The 20,774-nt window shown below is 39.0% G+C and overlaps 1 protein-coding gene across 6 annotated transcripts in view; it reads left to right on the top strand.

Annotated features, from left to right (window-relative positions):
- The window catches only part of SEC24D (SEC24 homolog D, COPII coat complex component), a 67,160-nt gene that overhangs the window by 13,285 nt on the left and 33,101 nt on the right, over positions 1-20,774 (top strand). For all 6 annotated transcript variants that reach the window (XR_011150415.1, XM_069012551.1, XM_069012550.1 and 3 more), the window contains 5 exons: positions 13,425-13,563; positions 14,741-14,856; positions 17,197-17,321; positions 19,759-19,950; positions 20,571-20,664. Coding sequence is in view for 5 of the 6 variants with exons in the window: in XM_069012551.1 (XP_068868652.1) it covers positions 13,425-13,563; positions 14,741-14,856; positions 17,197-17,321; positions 19,759-19,950; positions 20,571-20,664 (666 nt within the window). In the remaining variant the exon portion in view is untranslated. The remainder of the gene's footprint in view (positions 1-13,424; positions 13,564-14,740; positions 14,857-17,196; positions 17,322-19,758; positions 19,951-20,570; positions 20,665-20,774) is intronic.

Raw genomic sequence — 20,774 nt, 5'->3', positions numbered from 1 at the left:
AGTGATGATTCTCTAATCTGAACTACTGGATTCCTGGTATTCCCCCAACTGCCTTTAGTTTATGCCAGCATTGTCAGTTGCTTGTTCTGCTGGAACCTCCATAGTTTTAGGCAAAGGTATTAAAAGATGATGACCACAAATTGTATCAAGTTAATTTTGAGGTGTGGAGAGTTAGATTTGAAGAAAGACATTTTTCCATTGAGGTCTTTACTAAATGATTTAATTTCACCACAGACCAAGAAGATAATTGTGTTTTCTAATTGGACGACCTGAGTCATAGAAAGAAGACAAATGTAACCAACCATTTTTTGCACTCATTTGAAGGCACTAACCTTTTCTCACATGACCATCTCTAACGACCCTTCATATTCAAAACATATCCCTAATTCTTCTGCAAATTATTTCTGCAGTATTCTCTGGTCTTAAGACAAATATGTAGGTTTCCTGACACCCCCAAAGGATTTTATCAGTGGCAGGGATAAATCCATTATTCAAGTGCAGCGTTTAGCTACGTCATCTGTGGGATTATCTTTCTTGGTCTTCATCTGCTGTGTTCTCCATTGCTTCTAAATTCTTTAGTTTCTAAACTCTGCAAGGTCTGCAGATTGCATTTCCTTTTCATGTCCTCTGCTGATTTACTCTCAGAGTGCTGCGTCATGGGGAAAAAAGCAGGGATTTCATCAAAGTTGTAGTATGTGATTGTGTCTTCAAAAACTCCTCATAAACTGCCTGCCCAGGAAAGCCTAATTAAAATTGCTAAGACATTCAGTGCTTGGTTTTGCAGTCTGATTTTTCTTTAACTTTGTTTTATTGCTTGTAAATTCTTAGTAGTCTTTTTTTTTATATACATATGTTGGAAAAAAGCAGATGTTGCTCTTTATCAGGATGGATAACTTCCAATCCAACAGACCTCTGTAGGTCTGTAGAATTGAGAGTATTATTTTAACAGGGTAGAATGTAGTTATCTTCTCTGGTCCACAGGGAAATAGGATGTATTACTGATGGCTCTGCAGATACAAAGTCTCACCATTTGTCTGCTAGACAGCAACTTCGAGTTTCCTTCCAGTTCTTGAGGTAAATGTCCAGGCTTGGCTTGCTGCCCCCCACCGAATTTTCTCCTAGATGAAACTCCTCCTGTTGCTTCTCCACCCTTTGACTTTTTCAGCCAGCCTTTGCTCTTTACCACCCTTGATCCCAGTTTCTGTGCCCAGGTAGCACTTAAAAATTCCACTTTCATGTTAGCTCTTCATTTGTGCCTCTTTCACTCAGAGTCTGCCTCTTTATGTTTCCCACACATGGCTTCCTTGTCTCATGCGTTGTGTTTGGACAGGGTGATCAATGAGTTGTTAAAATCTAAATCTCTTCTGCATACATAAATTTGCAGTATGTCCAAACATTTGTGCTTGGCCAAGTTCAGGGGGGTTTTCCTGGGGCTGGCAAAAAGATATGCTTGGTGACCCACCCATTGTGAAGTGTTAGTGCTCTCAAGCTGTTGGAAAGGTCAGTGGGGCTCATTAATCTGTAAAGAGCAGTGTGTTTTTCCCTAGCCTCTCTTTTGGAGGAGCCTGAAAAATGTCTTTCAAAACTGGCAAAAGCCTAGTGTGGAAAATTTTAGTCAGAATAATTACAGCTTGGTAAAATTGTAAGAACTAAGGAGATAGTGTTAGAGTAGGAAGAGCTGGGCAGTCTTAGCTGAGGCAGTTTTTCCAAGCCTTGCCTGTGCCCTTTGTCTTCACTGCTGCTGCCAAAATAAGATCTTGCACTTAAGATCTCCAAATAAAAATGGTCTTCCATATGGGATTTATAACTACTTGATTTTTGAAAGGGCACTTAATTTGAAAGAATTGGGCTTTTTATAGAGGTAAAATACATTCAGGGGCTTATTCATGTTTCTGAACTTCCTAGTATGGTGTGTTCTGCCTGAAACTGACTGCACGGCACAGAAAGTTCTTTGTTTCAGAATATCCACCCTATTTTAGAGATGGTGCCTTTTAACAGTGTCTACAGGTGATGCTTATCACATGCTGTTGGGTTACAAAGTGAAAATCTGTCTGATTTCTTTACTTCTTGATAAACAGCATGTTATCCATAGTAACTGCAGAAAAAATTTAGTTAAGAAAAGAGAAATAGCTAAGTCTTTTGGCACTGGCAGAATTAGGTATTATGTATGAAAGAGAGAGCCCCGTTTTGTATAGACCTTATTCTCTTAATTGAGCACAGTCACCCTTTGGGTGGATGACTTGTAAATGTAATGAATTTTTTTAGAAAATAAGCTGTCAATTGCATTCCCAGAAACAGTAACTCAACTGGAAATTGAGTTCTGGGGATTTGCTTCCTTTGACTAAGAATACAAAAGGAGGTGGAGATAGAAGATCCTGTGAGCTTTCAACTAAAAGGTTTAGATCTAGTGTTTTGACAGTATTCACACACTTGTAGTTGGAAAGTTTTCCAAAGGGGAAAAGGTAATTTCGGATTTCAGAAAGTCTGAAATGCAGATTTAAGTTCATTAGTCACTGGGTTCTTTTTGGCCGAGTGGAATGTCTGCACAGAGGAACTGGTGTCCTGCCTCCAGAAGTGAAGTGGGAGTATTAACATGCAAAGTGAATTCTATTTTATTTTTTAAAAAAAATTTTTAGCTAAGGTATGAGAAAGCATTGTCAGGAACAAAAAATTGTCACTTGAACAGGAACATCTTTTGAAGAGGTGTACACCAGGTATCTCCATTTCCAGTAAACAATAGGATACAAATTATCTTTGTAGGATAAAATAAGAACAGAAAGTGAAATCATAATGGTGGCAGATAAGGATGTTAAATGAAAAGATCTCATGCATGTCTTTGAATAAGTGTAATGTGTTTCAAGTGAACCCCCAAACAAACAGGGTTTGCTGCTACAGCGAGAAAGAAATGAAAACTGTAACGCAGTAAAGCTGCGCAATGAAAATGTTGTAGAGAAGCCATAATTAAAATTGAGATAGTAACTGGTCACACTGAGGAAAAGGTCACAAATGAGGCTTTACTTCAGAAATGTTAAATCACACATGAGAGGGAATTTAAGACATAAGTAGGGACCACTCAGTAGAGATGGTTGGAGGGTTGTGTTCAATATCCCAAGAACAGGCGAGTTAGCAGCCCTTGGCATGCAGGCACTGAACCGCAGAAGAGAGTGAAATGTATTTGTTCAGAAAAACCCTCAAGCTGAGAGTTAGTGGGGGAAAATTCATGGTGGGCACACAGTCCTTTAGAGGTTGCTGCAAAAAGCCTGCAGCCAATCTAGAAAATCACAAACTAGTGAACATTGCATGTACGCTATTTATCACTGGAAACAAAGGCTGTTAAAGCATTCATGCCTTCCCTCCTCTGCCAGTGTCTTAGAAGCACTACAAATTTAAGAATCTTATCTTCACCAAGTTCTTATTTATTATTTCTCAAAAATAACAGTTCATTTTCACTGTCCTGATTTGGATGATCTATGGAAAGTATTTGTTTGTTAGAGATTGAGAGTACAGTATCATTGTTTGACAGAACTTATTTTTAGTCCACCAGTGCTTTAGCAACAGTCTATAAAAATAAACTAGCTCTCACAGTTATCATCCTAAACCAAGCCCTACATGAATTTATTTTGGAGATGGATGAATGTTTCCAGAGCCTAAATAAACCATGTGATCTTGATTTAGCATTAATACTACTTTCCATCAAAAGTTAGTTAAAAGAGTATTTCATGTTGTAAAATCCAGTATAAACAATTCAAAATAATTGTTTCTAGCTTTAAATATTTAAATATCTAAATTGCTGCCTTCTTTGCTCCTTCATAATTTTGTGTCATGGTTCTCTGCCATGCTCTTTCCTATTTATTTGAATTTATTGGTTTTTTAGAAATATTTATTGGTGAGAATCTAATATGTCACTTCCATTTTCTCCTCAGTTAATTAACTAGTTAAGAGAATGGAATTGCTTCTCAGAAAGGCTGGTGTTCATGAGCTAAAAGCCATTTTACCTTTTTAGAATAGTGAACTTTGATGAGGCCCAGTGCAGCTGAGATGTTTGGAAAGCAATGATTTTTACAGGGATGATAGTATGGGTGCCTAGATGGAGTTGTAAGGTTGGCAGCAGCTAAAAATCAAGTGAGGTGGGTAACTAATGATGTGATCCAATGCTATCAATGTCTTTTTTGTTTTAGGGATGCCCTCATGCTCCTCCAATCTACTTTGGACTCTATGGTACCCAGGTGCTGTTGTCCCTAATTTATAGCTAGTGAGAAGGGCAAGCAGGCTGTGGCTTTAGTTTGAAGCACATGTTTGGACAGACACACACATTCATTAGCAGTTATGTGCTTGTGCAGAACTTGGGTTTGAGGAGAGCGAGGAATGCTTAGTCTGCAAGATGAAATAATTCCAATTGAATGTCTTGCTGGGGGCTCCTTTGTATTAAGAATGTATTAATAAGCTGGCTCTGAAGAACAGATCCTTGAGGTGCTTGCTGATAACATCTACCCACCATCATTTGAGTTTTACCCTTTGATTTCTGTCTTTTATTTGGTTACTTATTCACAGGAGGCTGTTACCCCATTAGGGCATGAGAGCTTGGCTAATTGAAGAGTTCTTAACAAGGGATTCCACTGAAAGGTTCTTCCTTCAAAAGGATTACATGTATCAACTAGGTCGTGCTTATGTGTGTGGTGGTTGACTCCTGGCAGAACTGAGTAATCTCTGTCGTGACGCCCCTCCACAAGAGCAGGGTTAGACACTAAAATTGTCCGTACAAGTTGTAAGATAGTAGTTTTAAGGAAATTGTTTGAAGAAAAGGTTCTTCAAGAGATACTGTTGACACTTCTATTGTGCTGTCTGTATTGATTATTTTGTGTGTTCTGGTGTCTAGATTGTCCAAGATCCAGCAGAGAATGATTTTGTCAATGTCTTTGGGTTGTTGTGTTTGTTCTAAAACATGGTGGGAGTAGAAGCCCTGCATATGTGATGTACCTTAATACATGTTTCTGTATATCATGCTTGTGTGAGCCTAAACACAGATTTCCCAGGTATTAAAATCCTTGTTGGTGCTCTCATTTGGGAGAGAACTGAGACTTTGGGCTCATAGTTCTGAGTCTGCTTGGAGCAGGACATCTTTGTTGCTCTGTCAAAGCTATTTTATTTTCATTTTTTTGACTAACTAGTGGCAGGTTAATGTCTGGGGGTTTTGCTAAGCTCCTGTGAGGTGCTAGACTCTGCCATGCATGGTGTGGAGAGCCCAGAACTCTCAAGCATCTCCAGGTGTTTCACCCAGAAAGTGTTACACCACTCTGGAGGTCAGTGCCTGTAAGCTTGGTTTCACAATGCCTAATTTAGAGGTGCATAAATCCTGTATTAGATGAGGCTTCCTTTATGGAATGTGCCCTGTGCTAGCCTGCATTTGGTAGTAAATCATTTGCAACTGGATTGCTTCCCAAGACTGCATCATCATTTTTTGTTAGCCTGTAACTACACTCTCTAACTAGAATGAGCATTCAGAGACCAGTTTAGCAATGGCTTTTGCAGCAGAGCTTCTTGTAATTGAAGCAAATTTTCTGATTTACTTTGTTCTTTTTGTTTTTAATATACATTGAAAAACAGTCCTAAAAAGTACCCTTTAAAATACTTCTGTGGTATGTTGGTCCCTGCACCACTGTTGTTATGGTAAGGATGTAATTCTGACAGAGATGAGGACAGTGACTTGAAAATGTGACATTTATATAAATCTTACTCATATTGTAATTGGAGATCCTGACTAGTTTTATACAAATTTGAAATTTAGACTGAGAGGAAGCCTTTATAAGGATGTTGCAATTAGCTTCTGGTAAGTTGGAGACTCTTGACTGTCCTTCAGATTTGTAATGGCAGAAGAAAAATCTAACTAAGCAGCAGTACATAGAAAAGGGAAATAAAAAGTAATAGTTACATCCATTTAATTAACTGGCCAATAACACTGATAATTTGTTTTGCCAACAAAAATGGCACTCAAGTTAAAAATCACTTGGGCTATTGATCTATTCCTTGGAAATTTCAGAGAGTCAGAACACACTGGTATTGAGTAAGTTCCAGAGAAAAGGTTTGTATTTTGCTTTTTAAATTGGAGTTTTTCTTGCATTTCCAGCTTACACATATTTTCCTTATCTATGCATATTATGCAATGTTGGATTTTGGATGCCACCATGTAAAGTGTGTCATTACAATGGAAGTTGTGTGCTTGCTAAAGTAGAGGCACAGATCATCTCCTCAGCCCAGAGTGCGGATGGATAGAGCAGGTCTGTCCTTCACAGGGTTGCTTTCCTCATGTCATGGTTTAACCCTAGGCAGTTCACTCCCCCACCAGTGGGATCAGGGAGAGAAGGGCAAGGGTAAAAGCTGGGAATCTCATACCTTGAGACAAAGATTAATAGGGAAAGGAAAAGCCATGCACGCCAGCAAAGCAGAGCTAGTAATTAGTTCACACTTCCCATGGGCAGCCAGGTGTTCAGCCATCCCCAGCAGAGCAGGGCTGCATCACAGGAATGGTGACTTGGGAAGACAAACACTATCACTCCAAGTGTCCCCATTCCTCTTTGTTCCGCCCATTTTATATAGCGACCATGAGGCCATAGGTCTGGAATATCCCTTTGGTCAGTTGGGGTCAGCTTTCCTGGCTGTGTCTCCTCCCAGCCTCTTGTGCACCCTCAGTCTCCTCACAGCGTGGCCGTACAGAAAGCAGGAAAGGCCTTGGCCCCGGGTGAACCCTGCTCAGCAAGAACAGAAACATCTCTGTGTTATCGTCCCTGTGTTCAGCACATGTCCAAAACACAGCCCCATTCCAGCCCCTATGAGGAAAACTAACTGTACCCCAGCCCAAAGCAGCACACGCCACAACTCAGTTCCACACAGTTGTGACAGTCAGCTATGCTAATAAAAGAGAGGAGGGTAGTTGCAAGTCCCATACAAATATTATTTATGTTTGAAAGCTCTGGAGTCTGCTTGAAGCATCCCAGCTATCATAGTAACAGAAGTATTCATGGAAGAGAGACTCAGAGTGGGAACATTTTGACCTGATGTGGTATTTGTGAAGGAACAGTTAGTTTTACTATTGACCTTCAAAACTACCATCCTAGAAAGTATTTGACTTTTATAAAGGGCATTAAACTCATCTCAAATGTCCTTGCTACAGAGGTGAAGTTGTTCAGTGCTGCTTTTTGTTCACATAGCAAAAATTCTCCTTGTACTTTCTGAGTTCTCCTGTGGCAATTGGCTAGCTCTAGTTGGCTTCGGAATGCAGAATGACACTTCAGCTATGCCCAGTTCTTTCTGATTTCAGTGGAAATAAATTAATTAGTCTTAGAGGTATGTTTACTAATAAATATTGTCCAGGAAAGGCCATACATAAGCAGAACTATTCTTTCCATCTCCAATTAAAATACTCCTAAACATTTCTATGCTTTTTTTCTAATTAAAGTTTCTTTCTCTAATATATTCAGCTGTGCAGAAGTAGGAACCAGACAGTTCCTGTTGTGAAAGTTCTCAGGAATGCAAACATGAGTAGTCAGTTCAAAAAGTCACAGCAATGCCTTTTAACAAAAGAGAAACAGCTCTGGTTTTGAGAAGGAGGGAAGCCTTTCACTCATTAGATTTTCATGCATGATCTTAGGTCAGCAGTTGCTTTTCTCTCATATGCTGATAAAATATATGATGTATATGTACACACGTCTGTCGATCCACTTATATATACGTGTGTGTGTGTGTGTATAAAAAGAAAAAAATCCCAACATCTAATTGGCCCCTAAAGTTGGTAATAGCCTAGCAGGCCAAAATGGATCTGAAATCCAAAATGGGGTTTTGGTTTTGTTATTGCTGTGAAGACGTGAATAAAACTGATAATGTTCTAATACAGAATTTCATCTAGGAGAGTGTTGCTTCACAGGTCACTATACCACACTTAAATTCACATATAAACTGAAATAGTTTTTCTCTAAACCTAGAGCTGCATGTTCCGTGAGGACTGTTTGGAGTGTTGCGTTATTGCCTGTCCTAGGGATATAGAAGTGGTCACAGCTTCGTATGCATTAAATGGTCTTGGACTTTTTGAAACAGAACTGATGTGCCAAATAACCCATTGTCTTTGTGTTTTACAGGCTGGGCCTGTGTTTTAAATTGTGGTGTTAGGTTTATCATTTATTTAGCCATCTTAAGAAAAAAAAAAAGAGAGGATAAACTTACCTTGATAAGACCATACAGCACCTTACAGTAAGGTTAGGGCCTGTTAGGAAATCAGTATTTAGTGCCCAAATTCAGTCTGACATTTTGAAGATCCTCTAGAACTTTCCTGCAGTGATTTGCAAAAAACCAGAAATCATACCTGAATGAGGTGTCTTTAAGAGTTCTGTTTGGTTTTTTCAAGTAAGCCAGATGGAGATCATATCACTGAAAATCCAACTTCTAATTTTAATGTGAAAATCTTACGACCAGTAAAGCTAATCCCTTGTAATTATTACTTACATTTCTGCAGAGAAGCTTTCTGAACCTTGCCTGTGTTACTTTTCAGTGGTGTTACAGCCAGTGTAACAATCTTGCCTAGAAGTCTCAGACAAGGACTGCAGTGCTGGACCACCTGTGATACTGATAAAGATGGGAAGTGGAACTGTATATTGGTGCAGCCATGGACCTCAGCCCTGGCATGTGATTTAACATGTGCTTATCACCCTCAGGGGTGCTAACAGCAACAGCAGTGCTGTCCTAGGGCGGTTATGTCTGGCCCTTGTTCTTCCCTTGTGTTTGTGCCTCTGCAGCAGCTCCCACTCCTGCTGGGTTGAGGATAGACTGGGCTGAGGCAGGTCTGGTTGAGACCTGATTGATTTCAAGTGCTAACATTGTGGAAGCGTGTTGTGCAGCACCGTTTCTTGATTAGCCAATTTCACGCTCCTGCTTCTATCATCAGTTAATCCTGGCTGCTGGCCTTCCCTCGAGATACAGCATGTCCCTGCATCCAGAGAGCAGTCAGCACTGCAAAGCTGAGAGGTGTTGCAGAGCACTGCCCTGTTCAATGCTTGGGGTCATGACCAGCAGAACTTGGGTGCCTCTCTCAAGCATGGGTAGTGAACTTTTTTCCTTTTTTTTTTCCCTCTCCTTCTGTCACCTGTATGGTACAGGAGTTCTAAAGAAGTAAGCTAATGAATTTTGGTATTTCTTTACATCAACATTTTACCATTATTACATGTATTTTTCCCCCATCCTCAAACTTTTAAGCATCCCTCTTCTCAAGTTGAGTGGAGTGTAGTCTGTATTTATATTCTTCATGCTGCCAGCTCTATTCAGTTAATTGCAATATTCCCCTTAAAAAGGGAGTGCTGAGTGAGGATTTCAGGAATAGGCTATGGTGTGATACACAGAAACTGATAACTAGTTTCTGTTTATTTTCCCACACACTGGGTCATATCCCCTGTGCCGTGTCCACTTGAAATTCAGCTACCATGCCATGCTGTGTTTCACAGTGCTGTGTGTGCAGGGGAATGTGCAGCCTGGGCCTGGAGGGGCTTTGAGCAAGGAGGTTTGAACATGCTTTTGGCATTTTTATGTGGTCTGTGAAAACCAGGATAGAGCCAGGAGACCCTGTGTATCATGTGTATGATGCTTTAGCCTTGCTGCAGTCTTGGAAGCAAACAAGGAAATCGATGGAAAAGACGTGTGGTATGGAAAATACTTGAACCTGCTGTGAACCTTGCAGAGGAGATAGTCCAAATTGGCCTGAGTCATCAGCTGAGGAGGCTGAGCATGTTCAACATCTGAAAACCAAGAATAGGCAAAATAACTACTGCCTTCAGAGGGAATGGCTTCTGATAAAAGACAGTGGGAACATCACAAAGGGAAATGCTTTCTTGACATTTTAATGTGAATCAGTAAAGCAACTCAAAAGCAAAGGATTATTTGTGGACTGGTTAATGTTTCTCAAAAGCAATCTATGATGATAGAATAAAAGAAAACAAACCCCTTCAACAGTGCTAGGAAACAGAGACACTTTGGTTCATGACCTAGTTTTTTTCCATAAACATCAGTGTTATACTTCAGAATTCTCTTTGATTATCCAGAGGAGTTTTTTGTCATCTTTTTACTGTACTAATTAAATACAGCATTTTCTTGGGGCAGCGGTGCCACACTTGGACAAAGCCTTCTCCTTTGTTCATTAGAAAGTTATGTTGTATAGCATATCTTGAAATTCTCATAGGAATATTTTAGTGACTAGATTTGCATCAATGTCAGTAACAACTCTAGAAGCACTGCTGACACAGTGTAAGAGTGTGATAGATACACTGATCTGTTTGTTTTGCTGTCTGATAAATGGCTCATTTTCTTCAGTGTCTGTATGTGCCTCTCTTGTTCTACAGAGGATCTCTCACGTAGGATTTTTCTCTTTATGATGCTTTCCCAGGGATGTGCCATGATGATCTGGAGCTTTAGCACAGTCCTTGCTTGTACGCTTACAATTTGCAGCTGTGGTCCAGATCCTGCAATATGAGTATGGTGATAGTTTGCAGGCATCACCCTCAGGAGTGTGTCAGGACTTCATTTTTATAGCAAGCAATAGAAATTCAGCTTTCTCAGACTTTAAAGTGCAGGTTACAGTCCCTTTGGAAATTTTTATGGATGTGTTTTTATCTTGGAACTGTGCCACCAATGTCTGTCTGTTGCTTTGTGATATTTTTCTGACTCCTGAGAGATGGTCTTGCTGAAATATTTCCAAAACAAAACTCCTCTTATTGCAGCTATATTTGGGGTTAAGTTATGGTTTATCAGATCAACTTTCAGGGCTTACACTTCAGTAGGGCCTCAAGCTTCTAGAGAAATTAAAGTTTGTGCAGGTCCCTTGCAGCATTTTCCATCTTCTTTGCTTTAACCTAAAATTACAATGTTGTGCCTCTCAGCAAAACTGATTCTTTCTGAGAGAGAAGAGGAAGAAAATGCTGATACTTTTTAGGTGGAAAGGCAAAAGAAACAGGAGTATTGCATTTACTTAAAAAAAAAAACAAACAAAAGAAAAGCCCCCAAAATTAAAAAATGGATTTTTAGTTTTATCCCATTCCTCTGCTCCTGTGAGTTTGCCACTGATTTCAGTGGGAACATACAGATCTCTCTGCTTTTTTTCTTCTGGTGAACAGTGACATCTACAGAGAGTGGAGCTCAGCAAGCAAGACTTTCCCATTCAGTACCACTTTTTTTTTTTTTTTTTTTTACTGTTCTGATTTTATGTATCATTAATTTAAACTCAGGACTTTATGCATGCACAGTATTACTTACCTTTGTACATTCCCACAGAAATCTACTCTTTTTTTAAAAGTTACTTTACCCTGACAGAAATTACTTTGATGTTTGGAAGTGCAGTAGCAGTTTACACACTGAACTAGAAATTCCTTTCTCTTGATGTGGTGGGATGTCTGGTTCTACAGTGCAGTGCACTGAAAGATTGCAGCTTTTTGGAGATAAAGTTTCTTTCACAACTGTGTTGGTCACATCAAGAAGTGGATTTTTGATGCATTTGGTCTGAGTTCATATTCTGAAATTATCATACAGATAGCTTTTTCAGTACATTTGTTCATTATTGATGTAAAATATTTAAAGAAAACACTAAAATTTTAAATTCCATTTATTTTCAGAAGCATTCAAATTAATAAATCAGTAAGGGTACAAATAGGGCTTTTTAAAAAAAACCTGTTCTTTGTTATACAAACTCCTTAATTCTGTCACATACATTTTTGGTTGGCTTATTTCATGGGTTTATTTTTTTTCCCTTTAATTTTTTTGTCTTCAAGAAGGTAATTTATTACATATGTGTAAGAATGCAGGTACTGCAGCTCTGAACTTCATGGCATTTATTTTTTTATTGTTCTTGTTTGTGCCTTTTATGTAAAACTATTAATTTTGGTACATCAAAATGTGAACATTTGGGGGGTAATTTTTCTTGGATATCATTAAATGTATCAAACCAAGGTTTAAAGTTACTGAATCAGTGTGTATAAATGCATGAGGAGTTGGTTTAATCTTGGGTTTTTCCCCTACCAGGTCAGATATTATGGTAGTATTAACTGCAAACCAGATCCAGGTCTCATTAAACTAATACAGGAGAATGATAATCAGAAAATTGCCGAGTAATGAACAAAACCCAGAACTTTTAAACCTTATTAAGCCATTGTGGCTGATGAGCAAGTTTCATAGCCAAGGCTTTCATGTCTGAAAAATGACCCTGGTATTTGCCAGCTGGCATTATTGGTTAATTTGGGTTAAACTCAATTTGCGTAGAGGAAAGAACACAAAGTAAAAGAATATCTCTGTGGAGCAGGAGGGAGCTCTTAAAACCCATGTAGTAAAAATCTACTTGTATGTAGAAAATCTTTGGCAAAATGCATCCTTATGCAGCAGTAAGATAAAGTGTATAGTAGATGAGATATACCCATTCCTTAAGAAAAGACAGAATGATTATTAAAAAAAAAAAAGGGAAAAAAAGAATGTACTAGTGTGATGTGTTAGCATTGAAAGGCATTGTCAGCATTTTTCCTCTTGTAGGGATCTGCTGTGTCCAAACTCTGGATATTTCTTATTCTTATCTTTTGAGATCTTTAGCTGAGGATGAAGGGAGTGGGAAAAAAAAAAAAAAAGTGTTTCACAAATAATTGAGCAAACTTCCATTTCTGTGGTGGTTTCAAGTATGACTTTTCTAACTTTAAGAATAATCACGGGAATCCTTCATTTGCTGCAGTTTCTATGGAAAGAGGCATCTGGAAAATGTCTTCTCTTAGCTGTGGGTTTTGGCAGGGGCTGTAAGCAAGTGTGGTCAGTGTAATTAAACTGACAAGTGCTTGAGGTACTGTACTTGTTTGCTGTGTATACTTTCCTTCAATAAATATTAGTATTTCTCCTAAATCTCCCCCTCTAGCTGGTGACTGTGACATCGTTTAAACTGGAGTGTAGCATGTAACAAGGCAGCATGGGAAGCAGCATTTAGGACAAAATATTAGAAGCTTTCTCAGCAAATACCCTTTTGCAATTGATGGGCAGTGGTAGATTTCTTCAGGAAAAGCTCAATCTAACAGAGAAGGCAAAAGACCTGACTCCAGCAGATTTCTCTTAGTGAGCTGCAAAAATTATCCTTTGCTGGAGAAAATCAACCTGGGGCCCTAAACTTCCAATGCTTGCAAAACATTGTAGAGTTTTGGTCTGAATCCTTACTCTTTTTCTGATAAACATCAGAATACGGCCTTGAACTTGTAAATTTAGCCCCTGAGGGGATCTCTGGGGCTCAACAGTTTTTGTGTGAGTGCTGAACAGTAAGTGATCTCTTAATCGGATGATCTCTAACGAGAGTTAAATCTGAATTAACTCTTTCTAGCTCTCCTTGGTTTCATGTTTACATTTCTCTCTCTGTACCTCTTCCTCTACAGACACCTCTTTATCTTGTAAACCATGGGGAGACCGGACCCATCCGGTGCAACCGCTGCAAAGCTTACATGTGTCCCTTCATGCAGTTCATTGAAGGTGGGAGGAGGTATCAGTGTGCATTTTGTAACTGTATAAATGATGGTAAGTAATGTTTCTCTAATCTGGAATTCATACAAATTCCGTAAGACTAAAAAGAAACTGAATCCCTAAAATTATTTTCTTGACTTGATGAAAAAATAGTTTAGGGAGATACAGTAATTTGGCTTATTTCACAAATGAAAAAAAAAAAATCACTTCCCAAGAATAGTAGAGGGAAACATTTATTCAGTACAGTTTAAAAAAAAGTATGAAAAATAATGCTGACTTATGAAGTGCAGTCTGGTGTGATCAAAACTTTATTTTAAAAATTTTATGACACCATAGGATACAGAACTGCTTGTGTTGTTAATTGAAAGCAATTTTTGTGCTGAAAGAAAGCATTAATTTCTTCAAGAAATGCAAATATATACAGCAAGAAGCAAATATTTTGGCCCATATTAGCTTGATCCTGTGCATGGCTGTGGATGCAATGGTTAAATAAGCTATTAATCTTACTGTGACAAGTGTTGGTTTTCACAGAAGATGCCATGCCATATTTGTTCAAGTGTGCTGCATGTGACTCATAACTGTTCTTGTGCTCTTGGCGAAATCCCAAATCTTTGCCAGAACTAGCCTTTCTAGACATTTGTATCGAGCTGGATTTCCTCAGCTGGATCACAGGGGCATGGTGCTTTCCCTAATACAGTCATCTTTTCAACTCTGAAACGTGAACCTTGTCAGACTTGGTCCAACTGCTTTTCTGCCTGGAGCTCTAATGTTTGTGCAGGCATAGCAGATAATAAATTTCATAGTTTGTTAACAATTTAAACTCTCATAAAGGGAAATTTAAATGCACTGGGAACACTTTAAGAAAGACATTTAAGTTGCAGTAGCATTTTAAATCATGCTGGTATTACTACAGTGTCTTTTATCCAAGTCAGAAAGCACTTAAAAAAACCCCCTTTGATAAGGACTAAAAAATGGCGAAGAAACTAGGTTGATATTCCCCTCACTCACACACACATGCACTTTTGTGGGCAAAAATGTGAAAAATAAGCATTCTGAATATGTATTCATTGAGGACCCATGAAACTAGCTCTGTGTAAATTGTTGATGCAAACCCACTTGATTTCTTACCTCTTTGGAGTATATCACATCTGCTAAAAGAATCTTGACTCAGTGTTGTTCCCCTCTTTCCCCAATTATAAATGTTTTTTCCTGTCCTTGTGTTGGCTTGTAGTCCCTCCATTCTTCTTCCAACACCTGGACCACATGGGCCGGCGGATAGACCACTACGAAAGGCCAGAGCTGTCCCTGGGATCTTACGAATACGTGGCTACTTCGGATTATTGCCGAGTGAGTGTTGTCAGTGTGCAAACCAGTGTACAGTGTTATGGCAACAAACAAGCTCCTTTAAATCCTTAGGGTAAATGCACTTGTAAGGTGGGTATCAGCTTCAGAAACATTCTAGGAAATACAGGTAGGTGTGGAGAATACCATGTTTTGTTCTTTTGTGCTGCAGAGTGTGAGACAAGCAAAGTAAGAATAACAAGCAGTGCAGCAAAATCGTGGATCACCAGTCTTTAAGTGAGGCATGTGTTTGGTCCTACCCAGCATGTTGCACTGTTCAGGGGATATCTTTGAAATTCTGCTGCATTGTTGCATTTTAAATGTATGTCTTCTACTGATTTTAAAGACGTACACATGCATAAATTGCCTTCCCAATACCCAAAACCTTAGCAAGGGAATTTGACCTTGTAATCCATTCCTGGCAAGAGTCTTCTTAGTGTTCTGACCAATAAGTTACAGTGGAATGAGTTCTCTCTCCTAATATCAACTCACTGAAGAACTCAATCCAGAGCCCACTCATGTTACTCTAAATATTTGTAGTTGGTTTTATTACAGAACTCTATTTGATACTTCTGAAAACATCAATTACTTAATCTTTTAAAACTTCAGCTCATTTTACAAAACTACAAGTGTGACTTCATCTGACCACAGCATGGACGTATTTTTCTGTTCTTGCTGGAATTAGGCAGAATTTTCTTCCTGTGAGAGGAGCCATGATAAGGTTAGAAAAGGCATCTGGGTCCTACACAATCTTGAAGTAGCTACCAGTAGCTTCTTCAGACCATCAAATTACTGCTGATATGAAGGAAAGGAAAAGGTTCGGTTCTGCTTGCTTACTAGAGCACTGCTCCAAAATCCAGTGAGCTCTGTGAGATAACCTATAAGATTTGATTGAAACCTGGGTTAAACCCCAAAACAGGAGAGAATAGTGGGGAGGTGTTGCAGAAATACAGTGTGGGACGGTCAGTGTACATCCAGTGTAACTCCATCAAATTCTGAAGCCTCAACTTCTGCCGTGTAACTTAAATCAGGGAGTTTCCCTGAGAAGTCATCCAGAATGGTCTGCCTCCTTGCTACAAAGATGCATCCACATACTTACTGCAATGTTACAAAAAAGAATCTCTTAAAAAAATAACACTCTGTGCTGGAAATGCTAAGTCGTTAAATGTTACAGAAGTTAGCATTATTTTGTAATGCACTTCTCATTTGGCTCCAAGTTGCAGAGGTTCCCTTCTTTTATAAATTCAGTTCAAGACCAGAACTGAGAAGTCATTTCCTTATGTGCTTATCAAATGACAAGGATGAACAGCTACAAAAAATTTTAACAAATCCCAGCTGGTTTGCATTATTGCACTCCTGCTAAGCGGATGTGGTGAGAGCCACAAGTCCGCGTTTCTGCCATATATTTGTCAGAACTTAGGCAGAGATTCTTTCGAAATGCTGATCTGATACAATAGTTTAGAAGCAGTTTTTGATGCAGTTTCTGAAATGAGAATCCAAGTAAACAGAACAGCTTTGAAAAATACTGCCTGGTTTTGGTTCCGTGGAATTAATTCTGATTTACATGAGTCAAATGAGTGAGATCAAGGGTATAATGTTTAGTTTAGCTTAAAGTTTGCCAGGGACTAAGGATAAGTCATAACTCAAGTGTTAGATGAATTTTTCTTAAATGGAATTTTTCTAGGGTTTAGTTTAGCAAGTATAATTTGTTTAAGAGGTCAGAACTCTATATGAAGGCAGTACAACAGTATAATGAAAAAGCTGTCCTGAATTTGACACCAAATAATGACTACTACTCATTTAATGGGAATTGGGAAAACTCATTTTAGGGAGTATGATGTTTACTCTTGCTCCATTCATTTCATATTAACTTCCTAGGTACATCTCTTGGCATTACTTTTTTTTTTACCTTCCTCTTATTTTTTCTTACTTACAGAAACTTGTGTCACTAGTGTATGCACAATTTGTATGCCACTTACACTGTGGATAAGAGGAACTCCCAAAGGAAAGCAGGGGTACAGAAAAAAGCCAAAAGGCAAATCTGTTTAAACACTTGAGTTCAGGCAAAAAAGTTTGTGCTTCAACTTACCGAATGAACTGTTACCCTTTAGATATTTTATTCTGTTAGGATGCTGTTTTCCAGGGATAATGTTTTATTCCAGGGCTGGACTTTAGCCAATGCATGTCAGCTTTCTGCGATAGTTACTATTTACAATACACAGCATTTTTCAAACAACTGAGCACTGTCTTTATGTTGCCTTAAGGTACCACCTCTAAATTTTTTCCTCATAACAGGACACTGTCTAATTTTCCTTGTGAATGGTCTTTTTTTTTTTTCCTGTGTAGGACAAGAAGCCTCCAAATCCACCAGCTTTTATCTTCATGATTGATGTATCGTACAGAAACATAAAGAGTGGCCTAGTGAAACTCATATGTGATGAACTGAAGACTCTGCTAGATAAACTTCCAAGGTAGAGACATTAGTGTGCTTGGCTTAACTCAGTACACTGCACTTCTCATGCAGCTTTGCATGCTGAAAGGCAAAAACCAAGCTATGGAAAATGTCAAAATTTCCAGTACAGGAATTTTTTGAGTGATAGTGACCAAATGTTAATTTTTAACACTGCTGGCAATTCTTACACGTGAATGTCTGGGCTTACTGTATGAACAGAAAGAATCTGCCAAGCTACTGCATGTGGAGCTTGCATTCTTTTCCTTTCTTGCAGTGAACTCTAGTGGTGATATCAGCTCAGTCACAGCTCGTAGCTTTGACTTCACTTGCTGTAGTTGTGTTCACTGCAGTCCTGCTTTTCTCAATGATTTAAACAGGGAAATACCCCAAACAGAATACTCGGGAATAGCCAGTCTCTCTAAAGGCACAGTGTTGGTGGCTTGTATCTTTAGCTCTTACTGTTAATTAGCAAAACTTTTAAAGCTTCTTGCTGCACTGTGGGACTTCTCTGTCCTGGTTTGTATCTGAGAGGAGAGCAAATCTTGTAGTCAACAACCGTTTTATGAAACAGAGCACTTGTGCTTTGTGAGCATGAAATACACAGCAGTAGTATTGCTACTGGTCAGTATTATTGCTAGCGTATTGTTTAGTGTAGTTTAGTATAGTTTTTAGTGTATTAGTGTAGTTTTCAATAGAGGTTAAATAACGCAGACATGTAGTGAAATGAGAGCAGTGGAAGACTGAAAAATGAAGTAGACAAGATGTTTTTTGTCTACATATAAAGGTACATAAAAAAAAGAACATCCAAAAAGAAAATGCTTTCTAAATAACAATGCTTGCACAGGGAGAACAGATTTAAGAAATGGGGAAAGTAGTGTGAGGAAGGGTGGGAGATGACATCCTTGGGACAATCTGGGATATGTTAAAAATCCTTTTTCTTATGGTCTTCTGGGATCCCTGTACCGGAAAGAAATTCCAGTCCAGGGTGAGGCTTTAGCTTATCAGATGCCCATGTAAGGCCATCTTTCAAGTAGTTTTTCACTGAAGATTACACTGGAGACACAAGTGTTTGATATTATCCTGAACATCTCTCAGAGCTTTCCATGAGAATTGGTCATGACTCTGAAGAAAATAAGAGGCATGAGTGGGAGTAACAAGAAGCATTTGGCAGTTTGGAAACTTGACTAGGGCAAGTAGAGGAGGAATGCAAGCAATATATCCAAAAGAGATGTATTCATCCTTCTCACCAGCACTCTGCTGAGATCTGCTGTGAAATAATTTGGCCCAGGATTTTCATATCCACTGAAAAAAAGCAATAAAAGAAATAGAGAAAGCCAGGCCCTTCAGTTTCCTCAGGCCCTTCAGTTCCTCAGAACAATACTAATTTAAAAGAAGACAAGCATAAGGCGTTCCACCAAAATTTGTGGTGAAAGTTTTACTGTGTTGCTTAGACACGGAGGTCACTATATGTTCGTTTTCTGTTGCTGGACAAAGACACCTGCAGAAATATTCTGCTCTTCCCACATGAGGGAAAATCTCTCTGCAGGGAATTCACCCTGAGCTTCTGTCTGTGAGAGGAAGGACTTGGGGTAGCAAAAAAATCTGTGGCACAGAAAGTCCTTGCTCACTGAAATTTTTGAGCAGATGTTTTCAAGCCTGTGTTCCAAACTGAAACCCCACCCCTGACTGTATTTTGAGAAAGACTGAGAAATGCGTTTATAGAAATTGTGCTTCTGAGCTCAGAAAATCAGATAATGAGTTGTGCAGTTATGATTTTTAGGTACATAATTAAAAAACCAAAACAACCAAAGACCATTTGAATGCATTTGTGTGCATATGAGTCAGGTTCTCCTTGTGAGACTTTAAAAAGAACTAAACAGTGTGTGAGCTCCAGAGGCAATTGACTGTTTAAAGCTAACCTTTAGAACAATGATAGAACTTGGTTGAAGTGGGACAGTACAGACTGACTGGTAAGAGCAATATCTGGAATAAAGGTCCTAAACACCTGAGGTGTAACACCTTTGGGACTGGGATGATGCAGATGCTTCTTTTTGAAGTAGGAAAGTGCTGTATGTATAGAAATTCAATAGGACTTGGTCCTCATCAAGCTCCATAACTAATTGTCCTGTTCTCTCTTTCCCATGTTAGGATGTCAACATGGTTTACTCTTTATCTTTGGGATTTTTGACTGTTTGAATGGGATGCACCGTTCATAGGGTTGATGTAACTTTATAACTTTTGAAAAAAAATAAACAATAGAGCAGTTGATTTTATTGGGGTGCTTGAATTTGACCTAAGGCAAAGATTGAGGCCATTACATCTGCTTGGTTGTTGTTTGCATTGTGGTTCCCAGTACAGATAATAATCACAGAGCAGCCTTGCATGTCAAAGGAATGCTTTTATTGCAAGGTCAGGATTTCAGAATTATAACCAGTTGGGTTTTGTTTTTCTTACAGAGAAGAGCAAGAAGAATGCTCAGCAATTCGAGTTGGTTTTGTCACTTATAACAAGGTCCTTCACTTCTTCAATGTAAAAAGCAGCTTAGCTCAGCCCCAGATGATGGTGGTCACAGATGTGGCAGAAGTTTTTGTTCCTTTGCTGGATGGTTTCCTTGTTGACTTTGAGGAATCTCGATCAGTTGTTAACAAGTAAAGTACAATTATACTTCATGAGAATGTGAATGCTTATGATGTGCATTATGCCTTCTAGTCAGTTGGGTTTTGGGGCATACAGGTATCCATTGAACTACTTCAGAAGCCGGAAGGTGCTTCAAGCCCTGTGTTTTCACCTATGAGGCAAAAAAAAAAAGCAATAGCCACAGCCCCCCAGTGATGAACTGGAAAGTTTATGCAGGCCAGGCGTAAACCACCTTCGGCTATGCTGCCTCAGAACTGGGAGGGGGTGTGGCTCTGAGCCATATTGTGTTTTCACTCTTGCAGTGCACATGATGTGCACCTGGATATGATCTTAGGACTCTGAAGTCCAGAGCACACCAGAACTACTTAATGGTTAGCTATTTTTTATTTATTGCATGTTCCTTTAGGTTACAAGCTTTGAAATAATGCATCTCATAGAATTAAAAAACGTGTATTTTCTTTTATTCTGTCTGGGGTCCTAAGAAATTGAGGAAGGAACATATACATTATCTTTTGCACTATAAATTTTCATGAAAAACATCGTTCTGTGTGAAGACTTGTTATGTTACAGGGTATGTTTGGGGATTACCATACACTGACCAGTTGAGACACTGATCCTTTCTCTTTCATAGCTTGTTGGACCAGATTCCAGAGTTGTTTGCAGACACTAATGAGAGTGAGACCATCTTCGCTCCTGTTATCCAGGCTGGCATGGAGGCACTAAAGGTTAGAACATTGCTCTCTGTCAGAGAAGCAGCTTGAAATTGGGTTTGCTAAAAGCCAGTCCCATCACAATGGGAAATTAAGGGATAAAACGTCATTGATTGTTTCCAGCG

The sequence above is a fragment of the Aphelocoma coerulescens genome, chromosome 4 (genome assembly GCF_041296385.1).
Source record: "Aphelocoma coerulescens isolate FSJ_1873_10779 chromosome 4, UR_Acoe_1.0, whole genome shotgun sequence".
Classification (NCBI taxonomy): domain Eukaryota; kingdom Metazoa; phylum Chordata; class Aves; order Passeriformes; family Corvidae; genus Aphelocoma; species Aphelocoma coerulescens.
The sequence above is the reverse complement of the archived record's forward strand: the minus strand, read 5'-3'. Positions and strand labels throughout refer to the sequence as shown.